General features: G+C 55.3%; 2 protein-coding genes across 2 annotated transcripts; one reads left to right on the forward strand and one right to left on the reverse strand.

The window, feature by feature from the left end:
• Positions 1-1,256: 1,256 nt before the first annotated feature.
• On the forward strand, positions 1,257-11,845 carry LOC106543161 (chloride channel protein ClC-Kb). Its single transcript, XM_087702168.1, has 20 exons — positions 1,257-1,659; positions 1,740-2,049; positions 2,222-2,350; positions 2,590-2,718; positions 3,542-3,681; positions 4,740-4,817; positions 4,988-5,066; positions 5,226-5,351; positions 5,954-6,038; positions 6,127-6,228; positions 7,366-7,450; positions 7,630-7,803; positions 8,011-8,080; positions 8,182-8,292; positions 8,986-9,199; positions 9,416-9,549; positions 10,223-10,323; positions 10,457-10,540; positions 11,415-11,501; positions 11,755-11,845. The coding sequence occupies exons 2-20, from the start codon at positions 1,911-1,913 to the stop codon at positions 11,800-11,802; spliced, it is 2,115 nt and encodes a 704-aa protein (XP_087558294.1). The 5' UTR covers positions 1,257-1,659; positions 1,740-1,910; the 3' UTR covers positions 11,803-11,845.
• Positions 11,846-12,841: 996 nt separating this feature from the next.
• Positions 12,842-20,132, reverse strand: FAM131C (family with sequence similarity 131 member C). Its single transcript, XM_087702221.1, has 6 exons — positions 19,564-20,132; positions 16,923-17,023; positions 15,941-16,016; positions 14,475-14,657; positions 14,091-14,201; positions 12,842-13,688 (listed from the first exon to the last, which is right to left on the reverse strand). Exons 1-6 carry the CDS (start codon positions 19,583-19,585, stop codon positions 13,417-13,419), a joined length of 765 nt encoding a protein of 254 aa, XP_087558347.1. The 5' UTR covers positions 19,586-20,132; the 3' UTR covers positions 12,842-13,416.
• Between the last annotated feature and the right edge of the window lie 754 nt (positions 20,133-20,886).

A 20,886-nucleotide genomic window follows, 5' to 3' on the forward strand; every position in this document is an offset into this window, starting at 1 on the left:
TTTAAAAGCCTCAGAGCCGCTCAGCTGCCTTCCAGGGGTCTTGTCAAAGAGTCTAAATTTAGAGTCTTCTGCAGGACACGGCCAATGCCTCTGGAAAGCGTCCCATAGGCACGAGCCTAGACAGAGAGAGGCGGGAGGGGGCGGCTGGCGAACGGCATTCCACCCACGACTGGATCTTTTTCCCCTGATTGGCAGCTAGATTGGCCTTCCACAAGGAAGGGGGGAGCCTGGCATGGAAACCCCTAGCCAGCAAGCATCCCAAAAGAGGAGGGCAGAGCCCTGGAACCCTCTAAACCCCTCCACCCCAATCCTGAAAAGGGGTTCCCATTGCTCCAGGGGTGAGGCTTATTTCCCTGGCAGCTCCGAGAGCCTGCCTGGCATGGGCCTCCGTGTAGAAGATGGATCGTGCAGCCTGTCTGCAGAAACCGTCTGGGGGCAGCTTGTAGCTAAACGCAGCTGCTTAGTCACCCTCCTCTCAGGGCAGTCTGAGTCATTGGGCCTGGGGCCTCCGGTGCCCTCTTCTCCCCCCCCCCAGAACAAGCCCCAGAGGGCAGGCTGTCCTCCCCAACTCAGCTTCATCCACTGCCCATCGCATTGCAGCTCTTCTGGCCCTTGGCGCCACTTCTGGAGTGCTGGCAGGAGGAGAGGGGCCCCGGGGACTCCCCAGGCAGAGACCCACGGACCATAGATCATCCCGGAACCCACTCAGAGTTTAGAAATCATGCCCAATTTAGAAGAGTTCTCTTGACCTGCAGCAAGCAGCCCCCCCACCCCCCACCCCTCCTGTTGTCTGTCCCCTCCCCAGAGACTGCCTGCCCATTTCAGTGGCTAGCCTGATGGGATGGCAAGGCTCACGAGAGGCTGGCGCTTTTCCTGGCCAGGCTGCTTTGGGAGGAAGGTGTTTGCAGCCCCCTTCCAGCATTTTGGCTCTCCTGGTCTTGATTCTGCACCCCCTACGGCTGGCCTGAACGTTGGGAGGGGAGCATAAACTGGGACGATGAGTGAGCTCTTGCAACCGGAACAAATGACCCTCAGAGGTGTGGGTGGCAAGGTGTGGGGCAGCCAGCCAAATGGGGCTGGTTGCCAGCTGCCTTCCTGCCCACCCCACCCTTCTCGTGCTGCTTGGTGAGAAGGCTGGCTTGAGCTGGAATGGGCTTGCTGGAGGGCCTTTCCTGTGGGTCCCAGAGAGAGACTTCCGGATAGTTAGAGGTCAGGGAGGGAGGGAGGTGTGGGAGAGAACAGGGAGGGCCCAGGAGACAGGTGTGTGTGTGTGTGTTGGTGTGTGTGTGCACCAGGTCTGGCCAGGGCAGAGGAAACTGGCTTCAGAGAAGTCGCCCTGACCCAGGAGCAGCAGGAGTCTTTGACAGACGCACACGCAGGCACCCAGAGCCGGCTGAGGTGGAGTGAGCCTCCTTTGCACAGGTTCCAGTCGGGGCCATGGAGGGGACCCTGGTTTGAGAGGCGGAGTTGGGGGGGGGGGGGAAGACTGTGCATTGTTGTCTGACTGTTGTCTGGATTTCCTTTAGTGCCTGAGGCTCCCTCAGGCGATAGAAATGCCACCTTCCTAGATCGGAGAGCTCTTGGACAAGGCAGGTGGATCCTGTCGGAGGTTTGCCCCTTTTGGTGGCTGTTGTCAGTGGAGCGTCTTCCCTTTGCAGGGTGACCAGCATTGTCTTGAGAGTGGGGATCCGGGTGCGCCTTCCTCTTCATTTCACCTGTTCAGAACTTCTGCATTTCAGGGGGAGGAAGGGGCCTCCTTGTTGGGTCACTCCTGCAGCCAAGATCCAGACAAGCGGTAGCAGGAGGCCTTTAGGGACTCCATCCGCCTTGGGGCTTGCAAACAGACAGCTCAGATCCTCCTCCTCCTCCTCTTGGGCTTCATCCAGCGTTTCCATTCCCAGCCTCGGGGCATGGCTGCTGAGAGGGCAGAGAAAGCCAGCGGGGAGAAAGAGAGAGCCGAGAACAAGGAGGAGGAAGAGGAGGCCAATGTGTTCCTGCCTTGGGAAGACAACTGGAGACCCTGGCCAAAAGCCCGGCGCAAGGTGCACGGTAGGAACCAGGGAGATGGCACAAGAGTGTCTCCCACATGGGTGGCACCGAGGTTGGAGGGCTTCCAGATGTTGGCGTTTCCCAGAGGTGGTGGTGGTGGTGGTAGTGGCCCTTTGACCTCTTCCTCCCTCCTTGAAGGAGGCTCATTCCCAGCCTCTGCTGCCCTCTGCAGGTTGCCTGGGGTGCCTCAAGCGGCAGCTCTTCCGAGTCGGGGATGATTGGTATTACCTCTTTGCCCTGGGCGTCATCATGGCGCTGCTCAGCTTCGCCATGGACTTCACCGTCTCCAGAGTTGCCAGAGGTGAGCTTTTGCCCTTCCAAATCCTGCTACTGTCCCCTAGCTGGGCTTTGAGGGACAAGCAGAAGAAAAGAGTGTCTTTTGTGCCGCTTACAGAGGCCTCGTGCCAGTTCCAAGAGTGGGGCGGGGGGGGGGGTAGGCTCTCCATGCCTTCAGGGCAGCCACAAGCATCAAATGACTCTGGCAGTTCTGGGGCAGTTCAGTTCACAGCTGACTTCCCAACTTCCCTTTGGATTCTCCAGCACACCTGTGGCTTTACAAAGAGGTTGGAGACTACCAGGTGCTGAAGTTCCTCTCCTGGACCATGTACCCAGTCGCACTCTCGGCTTTTTCCACGGGCTTTGCCCAAAGCATTACCCAGCACGCTGGAGGTGAGGCGGGATGGAGGCTAGGGTCAGCAACTAGTGGTCGTTATGCCCTATTCTGGCCCTTGGACTGGGAAACAGCTGTTGTGGCCCGCCAGCAGCCAGCAGAGCTGGCAGCAGATTCGGACAGTGAGGAGTTTGGGGAAGAACCTGGGTCAGTCCTGGAGTCTGGGGAAGGCTCTGATGAAGGCTCTGTGTCGGAGGCAGAGAGGGGGCCAGTCTGACAGTTATCAGCTGCCTTCAGAGTCAGACATCAGTGAGGCAGAGGAACAGCTGGGGCCTGTTCCCAGTGTGCGCATGTGCAGAGTGGCCAGATGAAGGGAACAGCTAAAGAACAGGTCAATGTGGGAGTAAGGCCATAGGCGGATGATGAATGGCCCCTCCCAGAGGAAATAAAAGAGGAGCGAAAGGGGAGTGGAGTTTGCAGGAGACCTTTAGTTTGCTTAATTGGTTTGCGACTCTCTGAGACTCAGCCAATTAATAAAAGGTTTTTTTTTGTCAGGACCAGGAGTTTGCTTTATGCTCTTGGGAAGCCTGGGTCAAAACAGAAACTATCTTCTCTTCTCCCGAGTCTGGCTGAGGGGTGCAGGGAGACGGATGGGCAGCCTGAGCCCATTGGGAAGCGTCAAGGTTTCCTTCTTCCATCAGCTGCCTTCTTCTTCTCCCTGAAAGGAAGATGGCAGAAGAGAGGGCAACCTGGGGCCTCATTCACACACTGTGTCTAGCCTGGCTCATTAATTAGGGTTTGAGACGCCTCCAGGGTGGCACTAGGGTTTCCTGCTAGGTGGGCAGAAGTGGTGGAGAGATAGTTCTGCCCTCTCTCTACCAGGCTCTGGCATCCCCGAACTCAAGACCATCCTGACTGGCGTCATCCTGGAGGAGTACTTGGCCATGGAGAACTTTGGGGCCAAAGTCGTGGGGCTGACCTGCACACTTGCCTGCGGGAGCACCATCTTCCTCGGGAAAGTGGTACGCATCCAGCGGGTGGATTAAGAGGAGGGGTCTCTCTCTCTCTCGCTTGCCTCCATGCAGCGTCTTTGTGGCCTGAGGGGTGGTGGGGTTTCAGCCTTTGGACACAGAAAGGAAGCTGTATCAGTTTGAAAGGGAAACGTTCTAGAGACAGAAGGAAGGAATTGGGTGTCTGGAGGGGATGGCTTCAGATGTTGCTTCTGCCCCACACCTATTTGTGAGCCGCCCTGAGTCCCCTCAGGGAAAAGGGCGGCCTACAAATATTAATAAAATCTAAAAAATCTAAATCTAAATCTATTTGGTCTTGCCCACCTCAGACGGCCTCCTTCTTAGAGCTTGTGCTGAAGGTGGCCCAGCTCAAGAGCAGGAATCGGCAACCTCAAACACTCAAAAGAGCCATTTAGACCCATCTCCCCCAGAAAAGAAAACACCGGGAGCCACAAAACCCTTCTAAAATGAAGATAGCACTGCATATATTAATATTTTTTACCTTTATCCTATGTAATAAAAAACAAACCTACAGTGTGTTGCACTTATGAAAATCAACGAACTGCTACAGAGAAAACAATTTTTTTTATTTCTGCATGCAACAAAAACATTTTGAACTCTGGAAAAAAAAAAGGATAGGTCAAAAACCTGGTTAAATCGTGTGCCGGCGGGTATCACACATTGGCAGCTGTGACACATATTTTGAGCAACAGGGAGCCGTAGCAGAGGGATGAAAGAGCCACATGCGGCTCCAGAGCCGTGGGTTGCAGACCCCTGCTCAAGAAGGAAAGAGGACCTGGGTTCCTTCAGGCCAGGAAGGAGCAGAGACAGGGAAGCTGATAGGTGGATCCCGCCAGCAACCGGGGTGAATGTTTTTTGGGGGGTGGGTGGACTCTCCTTCCTGGAGACATCCAAGCTCCGGCTGAGGTCAGGAGACGAGCCTCTTGTCTGGGGGGGGGAGGGTCTACTGGGAGAGACCACTGTTGCACGGAGGGGGGCTTTGTTGAGCTCTCCTTCCTTTGAGCCTTTCGGGTCATCCTCTTCCTCTTCCTTCCGTCCGGCCTCTGCAGGGACCCTTTGTTCACCTCTCCAGCATAATTGCCGCCTACCTGGGCAAGATCCGGACCAGCATTTCTGGGGAGTACGAGGTACGGCCGAGGAGGCGAGGCTGCACCCCAGGGATGGTGTGGGGTCAGCTGAGGACTATGTGGCTGGCTGGAGGGCCCTGCAGGTGGCCCAGCTCAGTGGGTTCCTGGAACCGCTGCCTGGAGGGCGGCTTGGCAGCAGCCTCAAGAGGGCGCCCCTTTCCTTTGCCTAGAATAAAAGCAAGCAGAACGAGATGCTGGTGGCAGGAGCGGCCGTGGGTGTGGCAACTGTCTTTGGGGCACCCATCAGCGGTAAGACGCAGCTGGGACGTGGCTGCCATTTCTGGCAAAAGTCCCTTTGCAAAGGGAGCCAGAGCAGGTGGGAGGGGGGCATGGAGTGGCCAGACCGATGGATGTGGGGCTGACTATCTGGACTGCTCTCCCTACCCACCCTCGTTGCCACTCCTCCAGGGGTCCTCTTCAGCATCGAGGTCGTATCCTCCCACTTTGCCGTCCGGGATTACTGGAGGGGCTTCTTCTCGGCCACTTGTGGCGCCTTCATGTTCCGCCTGTTGGCTGTTTTCAACAGTGAACAAGGTGGGCAGCGATTGGCCAGAGGAGGGATCCCTGGGCCACTCGGTCTGGGGATGGCAGGGCAGGCAGAGTGCTCTACAGGGGCAGTGCATCTATGGCAGGGGTGGCGAACCTTTTTGACACTTGAGTGCCCAAACCGGAACACATGTGCATGTCCGTGCACATGCGCATCAGGAACCCGAAGAATAGCTGGCCGATGCACATGCCAGCCAGCTGGTCTCCAGGTTTCTGGCACACGCATGTGCCGGCCAGCTGGTCTTTGCATGTGCCCGAGCTCCAGAAACCCAAAGACCAGCTGGATGGCACACGAATGCCTGGTGTTTTTTGTTTTTTTGCAATTTTGGGGGCTGTTTTTTTTGGCCATTTTCAGGCCCCAAAAATGGCCAGAAAAAAGGCCTGTTTTTTGGTGGTTTCTGGCCATTTTTTTTGCCGTTTTCAGGCACTCCAGCGCCCGCGAAAACCAGCTGGCGATGGAGAGGGCTCTGCGTGCCACCTCCTGTGGGCTGCTTGGCTGAGGGCCAGGCAGGGAGGTGGGGCGGGAGCTGGGAAGGGGCTCCAGGAGATCAGAGTCCAAGCCCCTCGGCTTTTGCACCCCTGCTTTCCAGAAACCATCACAGCCCTCTTCAAGACCAGTTTCAAAATTGATTTCCCCTTTGATCTGCCGGAGACCGTTTTCTTCACATTCCTCGGGTGAGGCGGGGGACTCCCTGGGTTGGGAGGGGGGGAATGCAGCAGCCAGAGCACGGGTCAACTGGGAGGCCTCCTTTCTCCCTTGCAGCGTGATCTGCGGTGTGCTGAGCTGTGCGTACCTCTTCTGCCAGCGCTGGTTCCTGGGCTATGTCCGGAGGAACTGCTTCACGGCTAGGCTGCTAGCCACCGAGTAAGTAGACACCAGAGGGCAGCTCACCAGAGTCCCTGGGATGGCTCCTCTGGTTGCGGGATTGGAGGGGGGGGGGAGTACAGGAAGTGGACTCACTGAAAAGGGAGACTCCCTGGGTAGACCACCGATGTTTGCCAGCAGGTTAGATCGCCCCTCCCCCAGCATTTCACTGGAAGAAAATGGCAGTCTGGCTTCCAATAGCAATAAGCACTTATACCGCTTCAGAGGGCTTCACAGCCCTCTCTAAGCAGCTTACAGAGTCTGCCTCTTCCCCCAAACAATCTAATTTTACCCACCTCGGAAGGATGGAAGGCTGAGTTAACCTTGAGCCTGGTGGTATTTGAACTGATGAACTGCATCTAGCAGTCAGCTGAAATTGCCCGCAGTACTGCATTCTAACCACTGGGAGGGAGGGAGGGAGAAAGGGAGGGAAGGAATAGCACTTAGACTTATATACCGCTTCACAGTACTTCGTGGCCCTCTCTAAGCGTTTTACAGAGTCAGCCTCTTGCCCCCAACAATCTGAGTCCTCATTTTACCCACCTCAGAAGGATGAAAGGCTGAGTCAACCTTGAGCCGTTCAGGATCGAACTGCTGGCAGTGGGCAGAGTTAGCCTGTAATACTGCATTCTAACCACTGTGCATGATGGATGGATGGATAGGTGGGTGGGTGGGTGGGTGGGTGGATGGATGGAAAGAAGAAAGGAAGGAAGGAAGATTGCAGTGGCACTTAGACATATACCGCTTTACAGTGCTTTACAGCCCCCTCTAAGCGGTTTACAGAGTCAGCCTCTTGCCCCCAACAATCTGGGTCCTCATTTGACCCACCTCGGAAGGACGGAAGGCTGAATCAACCTTGAGCCTGGTGAGATTCGAACGGGAGGCAGCAGAAGGAGCCTGCAGTACTGTGCTCTAACCACTGTGCCACCGCAACTCTCTTCCAAGCTGTTCTGATTCTCAGGCTTATCTCTAAAGCTTCCTCTGCTTCTCCATCACAAGATTTACCCCCAGAAGTACAGCGGCCTATGGCAGCCCCCAGCCCAGCCCTCTTCATAACCTGTGGCTTTTTTGAGTTACATTGCTTTCCCAATCTCCTCTCCCCTCCCCTCTCCCTGACCTTTGGGCCTTCTTTTGCAGGAAGCCCCTCTACTCGGTGCTGGTGGCCTTCCTGCTGTCCTCCATCACCTTCCCCCTTAGCCTGGGACAATTCATGGCCTCCAGGGTAACTATCGGCCGTTGGCTGCCCAAGGGCAGAGCCTGCGGAGAACACACGGGGCTGCCGCTGGCTCTCTGCCATGGCAAGCCAGAGGAGCTGAGGCAAGGCAGGAGGAGAGGCTGGCAGCCCCTTTGTGCCATGGGGCAGAAGCAGCAGAGACCCGTTTTTCCCTTTCTTTTGTGCAGCTGAGCATGAAGGATCTGCTCACCTCCTTGCTCGATAACCGCACCTGGAGTGTCCTCTCCCAGAACGTGTCACTTGACAGGCCTCCCCAGGTGGACCCCCTCAACCTATGGCAGGAGTGGTGGCACCCCGACATCTCCATCTTCGGCACGCTGTCTATCTTCCTGGTGATGAAGGTGATGAGTCTGGGAACTCCCTCTGCCTGGCACGCAGTAGGACTCTCTTTTGGGGGGGGCGGGTCTCTTCTGGCCTCTTCTGGGCCTTGCAGAGCTCCTTCCAGGTGCTCTCGCGTACGTCAACCTTCTGAATGGTCAGCCAGACACGGCTGACCCTGCTCTCAAAAAGGTTGGGCTGCCAATGGTTGATTCTTTCTGTCCTTGCAGTTCTGGATGCTGATCTTGGCCACCACCATGCCTATGCCCGCTGGGTACTTCATGCCTGTCTTCATTTACGGTGAGCGCTTCCATTTTCTCTCGTCGTCTGCTTTCAGCCTCCAGAGAGGCTGGTCTGTCAGGCTCAGGAGGGAAAGATGATCTTTCTCTGTCCCTTCACAGGAGCTGCCATCGGGCGATTGGTGGGTGAAGCCACAGCCCTCCTCTTCCCCATGGGCATCACTGCGGGGGGCCCTCCTAGCCCCATTATCCCTGGGGCGTATGCGCTGGCAGGTATGTCGGGAGGCTTCCTTGGCACTTAGGTGTTACGGCCCGCCAGCGGCCAGCAGAGCTGGCAGCAGATTCGGACAGTGAGGAGGTTGGGGAGGAAGCTGGGTCAGTCCTGGAGTCTGGGGAAGGCTCTGATGAGAGCTCTGTGTTGGAGGCAGAGAGGGGACCAGAGCCATCCGACAGTTATCAGCTGCCTTTAGAGTCAGACATAAGTGAGGCAGAAGAACACTGGAGCCTGTTCCCAGTGTGTGCATGCACAGAGTTGCCAGACAAAGGAAGCAGAAAAAGAACGGGTCAGCTTGGCAGGAAGGCCACAGGTGGATGATGAATGGCCCCTCCCAGAAGACATAAAAGAGGAGTGAAAGGGGAGTGGAGCTTGCAGGAGGCAATTAGTTCGCTTCACTGGTTCCTGACTCTCCGAGACTCCTTCCCAAGTTCTGCAGAGATCGTCCTGGCAGCTCTCCAAGCCAGATAAGGTCCGTGACTGTAAATCCTCCCTTGAAAGACTTTGCTGGATGTGAATGAGCAGAATTCACAGAAAATGAATAAAAGGGGGTTTTGTCGAGAGTTTGCTTCAGGCTCTTGGGAAACCTCGGTTGAAACATTACGGAGGCACAGGCAGTGTGCAAACAGCGCCCCCATACCTTTGCTGTCCCTGAGATTGGCCACCCTCTGACCTTCCCCCTCCCCTTCCAGGGGCTGCTGCCTTCTCTGGCTCGGTCACCCACACCCTCTCCACCGCCTTGCTGGCCTTTGAGATGACTGGGCAGATTGCCCACATCCTGCCTGTGCTGCTGGCCGTCCTGGTGGCCAACGCCATTGCCCAGAAGTTCCAGCCTTCCTTCTACGATGGCACCATCCTTGTCAAGAAGCTACCGTACCTTCCTCGCATCCGCAGCAGGCATATTGAGTGAGTTGCCCTGCCCTGCCCTGCCCCGCCCCCCTTGGCTTGCTGGGACCCGGGGATTGGGATGCCGGCCTTCTCCAAAGAACGGGCACTTGGCGTATGCCCAGATCACCTCTGGCCTGACCTTGCTTGGCAGGTGCCAGTGGCCCCTTTTCCACCCAAAGCGTTGCCCTGTCCCAATGAAGCCATCGGCCTGGTGAGTGTTGCTTCCCTTTGCAGGTCCTACCTGGTCACCACCCAGGAGTTCATGAATACAGATTTCGTCATCCTGCCCCAGGAAGCCTCCTTCCACGACATCCTTCAGGTGGTTACCATGACGGATGCCCAGGAGTATCCGGTGGTCGACAATACTGGTAAAGCGGTGCTCCGAAAGCAGCGGGCGTCTCTGTGTGTGTCTTGCGCAGGATCCGTCTGGCAGGAGGGTCCCACCAGGTGGTTGGAGGGGCATTGAAGCATTTGTAACATAAATAGGCACATGCACGCAACCACATTCCTAGAAACTACAGTCTTAGAATAACAAGAGTTGGAAGGGACCTTGGAAGTCATCTAGTCCAACCCCTCCACCCAAGCAGGGAAACCCTGCACCATTTCTGACAGAAGGCAATCCAGTCTCCTCTTGAAAGGCTCCAGGGATGAAGCTCCCACAACTTCCGAAGGCAACTTTGGTTCCATCGGTTGATTGCTCTCACTATCAGAAAATTCCTCCTTATTTCCAGGTTGAATCTCTCCTTGGTCAGTTCCCATCCATTATTCCATGTCTGGCCTTCATGTGCTTTGGAAAATAGCTTGATTCCCTCCTCTCTGTGGCAGCCCCTCAAATATTGGAAGGCTGCTATCCTGTCTCCCCTGGTCCTTCTCTTCACTATACTAGCCATGCCCAGTTCTTGCAACCGTTCTTCGTATGTTTTAGCCTCCAGTCCCCTCATCATCTTGGTTGCTTTTCTCTGTACTCTTTCTAGTCTCAACATCTTTTTTATAGTGTGGCGACCAAACCTGGACCCTTCCCTCTGCTTCTTTCTCCCTCAGAGTCTCAGATGCTGCTGGGGGTGATCCAGCGGTCCAGTCTCATCCAGTTTCTCCAGAGCCACGAAGACTCCAGTCTGCCACAGGAGGAGACGGGGAAAGAGGTGGGTCTGAGAGGGTGATTCCGACAAGAGTCGATTACGTGCTTTCTGTGGCGGGGAAGGGGACAGGGAGGGACACAGGGCTCCTTTCCATCCTGCTGCACCAAACATTCATGGCTGTGCTTCTCCCTTCCAGCTTACCTCGGGCCAGACTTTAAAAGAAGGCTGCATGATCAATCCTGTCACCCTGCAGCTCTCCCCATGGACATCCCTGCACCAGGTACCTCAGGTGGTCGAGTGCTATACAGGTTGCCTCAGTCCAGAACAGACTCGTGCCTCTGCTGAGGCGCCAGGGCAGCAGCAGCAGGAAGAAGACTGGGAAGTATTGTGGCACACCAGAACAGATTGGGAGAGTGAGGAAGCTGGGGAGGAACATTGGCCATTCCTGGAGTCTGGGGAAGGCTCTGTTGAGGACTCTGTGTCGGAGGCAGAGAGGGGGTCAGGGCTGTATGCCAGTTATCAGCTGCTTCAGAGTCAGACATCAGTGAGGCAGATGAACAGCTGGAGCCTGTTCCCAGTGTGTGCATGCGCAGAGTGGCCAGACGAAGGGAACAGTTAAAAACAAGGGTCGACTTGGGAGTAAGGCCACAGGTGGACGTGAATGGCCCCTCCCAGGGGAAATAAAAGGCCACAGGTGGACGATGAATGGCCCCTCCCAGAAGACATAAAAGAGGAGTGAAAGGGGAGTGGAGTTTGCAGGAGACAATTAGTTCGCTTCATTGGTTCCTGACTCTCCGAGACTCCTTGCCAAGTTTTGCAGATATCGATCTGGCAGCTCTCCAAGCCAGATAAGATCTGTGACTGTAAATCCTCCCTTGAAAGACTTTGCTGGATGTGAATGAGCAGAATTGACAGTCAATTAATAAAAGGGGTTTTTGTCGGGACCAGGAGTTTGCTTCATGCTCTCAAGAAGCCTCGGTCAGAACAGGAAACTGCAACTTTGTCTAACCATGGAGGGGAGGGATTGACCGGGGAACAGAGCCAGGCAGGGTTTTCAAGGGCGGTTTCCATTGGGGAAGGGGTTTCTGAGAAGGGGCCTTTCAGAGGGCCCTCTTCCCTCAAGCGTCTTTTCTTTTTTTTCCCTCCTTCTGCAGGCCCACAACCTCTTTGAGATGCTGAACCTGCAGCGGGCTTTTGTCACACAGCTGGGGAAAGTGGTAGGAATCGTGACCAGGAGGGAGGTGAGTGAGTGGCTGGGCTCCCCCAGGAGGGCGCAGCAATGTGCCCCTTCCTCTTTCCCATCTGATCTCTTGGGGGCGGGGGGGAATGAGGACAGGCAGCTTGGCTTCTGCTGCTATGCTAATGCATGGCATCATCGGAAGGGGGACTGCAGCCTCCCTCTTTTGAGCTGGCAAGGAGAAAGGGGAGTTTTGCAACACCGACTCACGCTCTGTGCCCCGTGGTCAGCTTTGCTTTGTTTTTTCTCTCTTTCAGCTCAGGAAAGCCATCGAAGAGCTGGCCAACCCCAAAGCCGGTCGATAGCAGAAGCCCGTGGGAGGGAGGAAGAGCGCTGGAGATGTGGAAGTCATAGGTTTAGTTCCTGGGGGGTGGGGGGTGGGGGTTGTGACCTGATCTTTGTTTGCTAGCGAAATTCTCCGGCTTGCCTAAAGAAGGAGTCACTGCAAAGTTTAAAATAAAATAAAAAATGAGGAAAGAGGACCCAGTGGAAAAATTTAGGCACTTTTTAGATCTTTGAGCATTTTAGAAATAGTTGCTAAGACACAACAGGATGGTTGTAATGTATAGAAGTCTCAAGGTTTCCCTCAGTTTGGTAACTCTTGAGAAGAGGCTCTAGTGCAGTGGTGAATTTTTTTTACTACTAGTTCTGTGGGCGTGGCTAGGTGGGCATGGCAGGGGAAGGATGCTGCAAAATCCCCATTCCCTCCCCACTCCAGGGGAAGGATGCTGCAAAATCCCCATTCCCTCCCCACTCCAGGGGAAGGATGCTGCAAAATCCCCATCCCCTCCCCACTCCAGGGGAAGGATACTGTAAAATCCCCATTCCCTCCCCACTCCAGGGGAAGGATGCTGCAAAATCCCCATTCCCTCCCCACTCCAGGGGAAGGATGCTGCAAAATCCCCATCCCCTCCCCACTCCAGGGGAAGGATGCTGTAAAATCCCCATTCCCTCCCCACTCCGGGGGAAGGATACTGTAAAATCCCCATTCCCTCCCCACTCCAGGGGAAGGATGCTGCAAAATCCCCATTCCCTCCCCACTCCAGGGGAAGGATACTGTAAAATCCCCATTCCCTCCCCACTCCAGGGGAAGGATGCTGCAAAATCCCCATTCCCTCCCCACTCCAGGGGAAGGATACTGTAAAATCCCCATTCCCTCCCCACTCCAGGGGAAGGATACTGCAAAATCCCCATTGTCTCACACCCCAGGGGAAGGATACTCCCCCCCCCAGACATGTCAATCAGCCTCTGATCAGACCTCGCCTCCAATCAGAGCAAACCTGCCTTGCTCCTTCCTTCCCCAGCAGGGGAAGGTCCACCCCCAGGTGCCTCTGAGGTCAGTCCCTTTCTCCCAGCTCAGACACAGAGGGGACGTCTGGAGGGCACCCGGCAGTTTTCCTTTCGGGCAAAAAGGTGGACGCTGTTTTTCTGTGGCACCTGTTTTTATTTACACCTTCAGTAACAACATTCCTGGGCCAGGCACCCTTTAATCCGTGAGGAAGGATTAACATTGCTCTATGAACACTTGAAGGGACAGGAGGTTGTATGGATCATGTAGGCAGAGAGCCTCCTCGGCCTAAATTTCCACCTGGATTCTGACCCCTGCTCCGAATCCATCCTCCATGGGCCTCCCCTACCATCTTACCAGCTGTGCAGGGTCCATCTCGGTGCTAGAAGTGCTAATCGTGGATCGGGCTGACGGGCTGTGTCAAAAAAGTACATCATCCTGCAACCGCAACGACTCTGGGACCATAATGCACTGCCTGAGCCCAGCTCCTCAGGCTGCCAGGCGAAGGGTGGGCTGGGCCTGCAAAGAGTCTCTGGAGCAAGACCCCCCCTTCGGCCACGCAATCCCGCCCCTCCTGGAGCGACTAATGCCACCGCAGTTGCTGCCAGTCTCACCACGGAGCGACCCCAGCCTAGTCATAGAAGACCTCATCCTCGGAGGGAGAGCTGCTGTCCACGTAACGCAGGGATGTGGCACTCTGCTGCCATCTACGGGCGTTGGGTGGTCCCACCGGCTTCCCTTCTGCCCTTCCCAAGCTGCCTTTGGCCCTGCTCCACTCGTTCGCTCTCACGGCTCTGCTTGGGATGGGGGATTCCGGGTTGGAGAGCACGAAGGCCTGGAGGCTGCCTGCCGGAGCCGGTGGACATAAAAGGAGACCGTCCTGTAGATAGATGCCTTCCAGATCTGGTCGGAGGAGGAGAAGGAAGAAGAGGAGGAGGAGGAGAGTTAGAAGGAAGACACAGCAGGGAGACTGAGAGAGAAGCAAAAGGAAGGGGCAAAGACCAGGGGTCATACTAGGGGTGAAATTCAGCAGGTTCTGACAGGTTCTGGAGAACCAGTAGCGGAAATTTTGATTAGTTCAGAGAACCAGTAAATTCCACCTCTGGCTGGCCCCCGAGTGGGGAAGGAATGGGGATTTTGCAATATCCTTCCCCCAGGAGTGGAGTGGGGATGGTGATTTTGCAATATTCTATTCTATTTATTAAATGTATAAGTTGCCCAATCCCGGAGGACTCTGCCATGCCCACCAAGCCATGCCCACCAAACCGGTAGTAAAAAAAAATGAATTTCACCACTGGGTCATACCTTGGAGCTGGATCACATCTTGCGAGCCTCCCCTGTCATTCAGCTCCTCTTCGTTCAGGGAGGACCAACCACTTAGGGTGGCTTCCGTGATGGCAAACTGCTCAGCCACACCTGGAGAGGGGCCAGAGAACTGGGAGGTGAGGCACAGGAGGCTTGGGGCAAGACTGAGACACCCCACGCCCACATCAAATGCAAGCATCAAAGAGTTGATAAACCAGCCACTCCTGTGCATTTCCTCCTGGGGGGGGGTGCGGGGGGGGGAAACAAGGAATGCCCAGTAGCTGCAAACAGAGAATGCTGGCCAGACACCCCCTCCTGCCCCCCCCCCCCCGGTTTGCACCAGCCCCTCCCATCCCTCCCTCCTCCCACCTTCCCTCCCCTCACCTGCCGCAAACCGAGCCTCCTTCAGCTCGTCCGTCAGCTCCTCGTACAGCACCTCTTCAGTGGGGGGCTGCCCCCAACCCACGGGGGGAGCGTTCCAGCCTTTCCACTCGATGAGGTGGGCCACGCGTCCTTGGGCCATGGCGGTGGGCTTGGTGATGTGGTCCTTCAGGCTCTGGACGAGGCCTGGAGGACAGAGGAGAAGCAGGACTGAGCCCAGGCGTGAGCAGATGGGGGAATGTGGGGGAGCCATGAGGACGAATGCCACTGTGCCGGCTTTGCTGCCTTCCCGGCTGGGGGAAGAAAGAAAAAACTATGGTTTCCATGGAAACCAACAGCGCAAGACACATTCATCTCCCCGCTGTCCAAACCCTTAAGCTGCAGTGGAGCGGCGAAGACTCCCTTTGCAGCCAGTGAAGATGGACTGGCCGACTGCCCTCTCTGAAGTGACCCCCTTCCCAGTCTCTGGCCCTTCTCCCCGAGGCGGCTCCTTTTTGGTGGGATGCTAATCGAGCGGACCATACCCACACCGTTGTCAGAGTCACCCAGTGTAAGAGGAGGGTCATCACGTTGGCGGGGGAATCTTGAGACTCCCAACGTAGTCCAACCTCTCCTTGGGAATCCAGATTAAAGCATCCCAGAGAACTTCTCCTCTGGGCTGTCTTATCCAGCTGCTCCGATCCCTTGGAAGCTGTTCCCTTTGGATCATCTGTGTTTCGGACACTGTGGCCACCCCACCAGTGGTGAAATTCAATTTTGTTTACTACCAGTTCCGTGGGCAGGCTGCAGCAGCTCTGCTGTGAACGGAGAGAGAATCGTTTGGATCGTCTCTGCTGCATTTAACGTTGAATTCTGTGGCAGAGACAATCCGAATGTTTTCCCTCCGTTCACAGCGGAGCTGCTGCTCCCTTTATGGTCTCCACCGGCCCACTGTCTCCCTGGGTCTACCTTAAAGGGACAGGCTGCAGCAGGTCTGCTGTGAACGGAGAGAGAATCGTTTGGATCGTCTCTGCTGCATTTAACGTTGAATTCTGTGGCAGAGACAATCCGAATGTTTTCCCTCTGTTCACAGCGGAGCTGCTGCTCCCTTTATGGTCTCCACTGGCCCACTCTCTCCCTGGGTCTACCTTAAAGGGACAGGCTGCAGCAGCTCTGCTGTGAACGGAGGGGGAAACGTTCGGATTGGGTGGGCGGGTGAAGCGGCTGGAAGAGGTGAGCAGAGACAGGGCGATCAGGCGGGCATGGGCAGTGATCACCAGTGATTTTTGCCACCGGTTCGGAGAACTGATGTCAATTAGTTCAACCGGGAGGATTTCACCCCACCCCACCACAGCAGGAACCCCGACGTCAGGCTCGTGACGTAGACATTCAGTGTAGACATGAGGCTACTCTGATGGAGAAGCGCCTCTTTTGTGTGTCTGTCAGCCGAGGAGTTGCTGGAGATCTATTGATCCGGAGGGCATACCTACCCAGCAGGGAGGAGGTAGCAAGGGCTGTCACGTCGTAGGTCGCCAAGGTAGCCCCGCCGGAACCCCGTGAGGACTTCTGCAGGAAGAAGAAGAGAAGAGGTGACCTAGGATGGCCCGCTCTGTTCCAGCCTGGCTGGTTGTGGGTCTAAACAGTAACCCATGGCTCTGGAGCCGCATGTGGCTCTTTTCTCTCTCTGCTGTGGCTCCCTGTCACTTGAAATATACGTCACAACTGCCAAAATGCGCGACACCCGCCGGCATGCAATGTATTGAGCTTTTCGACCCCCCAGTAGGCCAAGCAGAGATAAATCCAAGAAAAGAAAAATTTAAGAAGAAAACAGAATGTTTAATTCAACTACTTTACTTTTGTGGCCGCTTAGGAAATAGGCACGGGAAAGGTTTTTGTGGCTCCCGGTGTTTTCTGTGGGAAACGGGTCCAAATGGCTCTGAGTGTTTAAGGTTGCCAATCCCTGGTCTAAAGGAAGCCCCAGCCTCTTGAGGGGGAGCTGCCTGCAGCCTGTGGGGACTCCCTGCCAGCCAGAGCCTGGGGGGGGGGGGAGGATTTAATCATTTCTGAAGACCCCTCCTGTGATAGGGTGCAGGAAGGGGCTTCTGGGCAGTTGCTGCCCCTAATTTGAAATGTCCTTTTCTTCTCTCTAGGAGATGCAACCCGAGATCATCCTAGCTGTGGTTTCAGCAACGGGCCTTTAACTTATGTTTCACCCTGTAAGATTTGTCACCTGCTCCTCGCCGTTTTGGCTTTCTTTTCTTCATGCTAAGCTCCCCACCCGATTGTATGTTGCTTTCACGGTGCACAGTCTCTCAATGTATCATTGGTCATTGTCCTGATGATTGCAACGGTGTGGTTTTCATTGTCAAAAAAACGAACAAACGTCGGTACTTGCTTTTGGGGGAAGAGAAATGGGGTAGGAAGGTTTTCCCTAGGCAGCCATCTTAAGGGGAGAGGGGTGCCAGCCTTTACCTGAGAGGTGCTTTCTTTTGGGGGGGCAACAGGTGGATTGCCGCCTTCCTGGTCCGGCAGAGGGACGGTGCCTCCCTCCTTGTGGGCCCTCGTGAGGAATTCTGCAGAAAGAAAGAAAGAGGTCCAGCCAGAGCACAGAAAGGCCAGGCTCTGGGATGGGGGAAGAGAGCCGTGTAGCTAAGACATCCTTCAAGACATTCCCCCCCGAAATAGAATAAAAATTCCTTATTGGCCAAGTGTGGTTGGAGACCCAAGGAATTTGTCTTTGGTGCGTAAGCTCCCAGTGTACATAAAAAATACATTCCTCAAGAATCATAAGGAACAACACTTAGTGATAGTCATAGAATATTAAATAAGAAAGAGAATGGAATTATTTATTGATCAAGTGTGATTGGGCACACAAGGAATTTGTCTGGTGCATAGGCTCTCAGTGCAGAGGTGGGTTGCTGCTGGTTCAGCCCGGATCAGGCAAACGGGTAGTAGCGGCAGTGGGAAGCTCTACCTCTCACCTGGACGCTTCTGCGGCTGCGCAGAAGCATTGCGAGCGCACGCAGGAGCGCACTTAAACCAGTAGTAAATAATTTGGTAACCCACCACTGGTCTCAGTGTACGTAAAGATAAATAAAATAGAATACATTCATCAAGAATCATAAGATACAACACTTAAGGATAGTCGTAGGTTACTAATAAGCAATCAAATCGTACTAGGAAACTAAATCAAACAATATAAATTTTAAAGATACAAACAACAAGGCTGTAGTCATAAGTAGAAGGAGATAGGTAATAGGAAGGATGAGGAGAATAATAGTAATACAGTCTTAGTAAATAGTTTGTTGTGGGAATTAGTTGTTTAGCAGAGTGATAGTAAAAGTCAGGAAATGGCAGGGGGAGGTGTCCCTTGCTCCACTATGAGTTTGGCCCTCGTAGTGGCCACCCTGCCAACACAAGTATGTCTAGTCAAGGCAATGATTTTCCCAGTTGCGGTGTATGGCTGTGAAGGTTGGATCATAGGAAAGGCTGAGCACCAAAGAATGGAGGCCTTTGAACTCCGGTGCTGGAGAAGACTCCTGCGAGTCCCTTGGACTGCAAGGCGATCCAACCGGTCAGTCCTAGAGGAGATCAACCGTGACTGCTCTTTAGATCCTGAAGGGGAAACTCAAATCCTTTGGCCACCTGATGAGAAGGAAGAAGGACTCCCTGGAGAAGAGCCTCATGCTGGGAACGATGGGGGGCAAAAGAAGAAGGGGACGGCAGAGAAGGAGGGGGCTGGATGGAGTCACTGAAGCAGTGGGCATGAGCTTCAATGGACTCCGGAGGATGGTAGAGGACAGGAAGGCCTGGAGGAACGTTCTCCATGGGGTCGCGATGGGTTGGACACAACTTTGCAACTGACAACAACAAGGAAACTAAAAACAATATAAATCATAAAGATACAAGCAACAAGGTTATAGTCACAAGTAGGAGGAGATAGGTAATAGGAAGGATGAGAAGAATAGCCATACAGTCTTAGCAAATAGTTTGACAGTGTTGTGGGAATTAGTTGTTTAGCAGAGTGATAGTGAAAGTCAGGAAATGGGGGAGGGGGTTTGTCCCTTGCTCCCCTAGGAGTTTTGGGCAGGGGTCGGCAAACCTTAAACACTCAGAGAGCCACAAAAGTCCTAACCGGAAGCCCCCCCCCCATTCAATTCTGGAGCCCAGTGGAAGTCCGGTTCCCCCAATATAGAGTCTCCTCCTAGCATGGCGTCCTTTTTCCTCCACCTGTCCTAACCGAAAGCCCTATCAATTGTGGAGCTGAGCCGGGAGCCGCAGCAGGGGGATGAAAGAGCCACATGCGGCTCCAGAGCCACAGGTTGCTGACTCCTGCCTTGGGGGAATCTACCTGCTACTAGAGGGGCTTTCTTGTGTGTTGGGGGGGAGGGGGATTCTGGCCCCATCTTCCTCCCTACCCTACAGGTGGGGTTTGCAAACAACCTCTCCTCCCTCCCCCCCCCCTTGATGGGAGCATGAAACACTGCTTTCTCATTTTGGAGGCAGGAGGCGCTTGTGTGACGGAACAAGCTCTCTGGAGTCCTCCAATAGGAAAGGTGGGTTATTGTTTGAGCATGCACAGAATGCAGAAAAGACCTCTTTCGCGGCGTTTCATCCTTTGAATAGCTGAATAATTCGTGCTCCTCCACCCGGGCAGGCAAGTGGACTGAGCGGTGGGAGGTGGGAACCACTTGCACAAATGCACCAAAGACAAATTCCTTGTGTGTTCAATCACACTTGGCCAACAAAGAATTCTATCCTATTTTATCCTACATTCTATTCCATTCCATCCTATCCTACGTGCTATCCTATCCTATCACATTCTATTCTATTCTATCCCATCCCATCCACATTCTATTCTATTCTAAGACCCCGGCTCCTCTCTGCTTTCTGTCATCCTTTTAAGCTGCAAGGACAAAGAGGTAGACCGAGCGGTACGTGGAGGTTCACATTCCCCCACCCCCAGAATGAGTCAAGGTGCCGGGTCTCTGGTCTGAATCCCCCTCCCCTCTCTCCCGCTGCCCACGCTTTTCCAAGGAGCCAAGCCCAGCCTCGGTCTCGCCCTGCGCCCCACCCGGACTGCGGGGAACGTGATCGCAAGCGGATGGCTCACCTTTGGTGGCGCAGGAGCCCATGGCGGGGCGGGGGGGCGTGCCGGAGCCGCCGGGCGCATCGAGGAGGGGAATCGGAGCCGCCTTCGTTCGCCCGGGGCCCGGGCCTTAAAACTGCGTCTGGGGTGGCGAAAGGCGGAGCGCTCCGGCGCCAGAGGAGCCACCTACGCCGCTTCTCCTTCCCAAAACCGACCCCCCCCAAAAAAGGAGGAGCAAGCAGAACAGACTCGGGGAGGGGAGCGATAGGTTTTGCCCCCTAAAGCCGCTCAAGGGTCGGGAGACACCCCGCCCCCAAGCCCCCGATGCCCGAGAGGCTGCGAGTCCGCTGGAAGGCGCTCCCGCGCCGAAGCAGTCCCGCCTCCACGGTGGTCGCTCGTTCCAGCGCACCAGTTCCGCGGCTTTCGACGGGCTCCAAGGAAGGGGGCGCCGGGCTTGGAAGAGGGGCTCCATAGGTCGCATTAGAAGCCCCCTTGCCCTCCCAGGACCGGCCTCTGTGGCGTTACAGCCGCGGCAGGCGAGACTTGGCGCAGGCTCTGCGGTCCTTTTCCTTATCGAGCTTTGGCAATCGCGCCGATCCCAGCCCCTGCAAGTGGGGGAGGACAGGGCCGGGTCTCTAAGCCTCCGCTCCAGCCCTGGGAAGCCCGAGTCCGCCGGGCATCGCAGCGTAGCCTCCCACGGAGCTTTTGGCAACAGTTGGAACCCGGGGGAGGCGGGATCAGCTTCAAGAAAAACGGGAGACGCAGATAACCGATTAACAGAGTTGGAAGGGACCTTTGCAGGTCATCTAGTCCAACCTCCCTGCCCACAAGCAGAAGACCCTACATCTGCCTCTACCTAGGATCGAACTCACAACCTCCCGATTGTGACAGATTAGCAGAGTTGGAAGGGACCTTGCAGGTCATCTAGTTCAACCCCCCTGCCCAAGCAGGAGACCCTACACCTGCCTCTACCTAGGATCGAACTCACAAACTCCGCGGAAGTTTCACGCGAGCCCCTGAAAATCCGGGGGGGGGGGGGGAAGCAAGGAACGAAGCAGCGCCGGCGGCCGATCCTGTGCCAAGAGGGTATCCCAGCCAAACCTTTGAAGCGGTTGCTCGGAGCCTTCCACCGGACTCTTTAAGGTTGCCCGATGCAGGAGGCACGATGCAGGGGAAACGAAATCGCGCGTGGGGAAGGGGATCTGGAGCGGCGGCCAATCAGAATGCCCAGATGTCCCAATGGATGGATTCCCCCCCCCCCCGCTTCAAACCGCCCTCGAGTACCAAAGCGCTCCCTTCCCGTATCTTAGGATGCTACAGCTGTGCTTCCCTGGCCGCCCTAACTCC

Source organism: Thamnophis sirtalis, unplaced genomic scaffold, assembly GCF_051295495.1.
Source record: "Thamnophis sirtalis isolate CommonGarterSnake01/CBP01778 unplaced genomic scaffold, rThaSir2_p1.2 scaffold_15, whole genome shotgun sequence".
Lineage (NCBI taxonomy): Eukaryota > Metazoa > Chordata > Lepidosauria > Squamata > Natricidae > Thamnophis > Thamnophis sirtalis.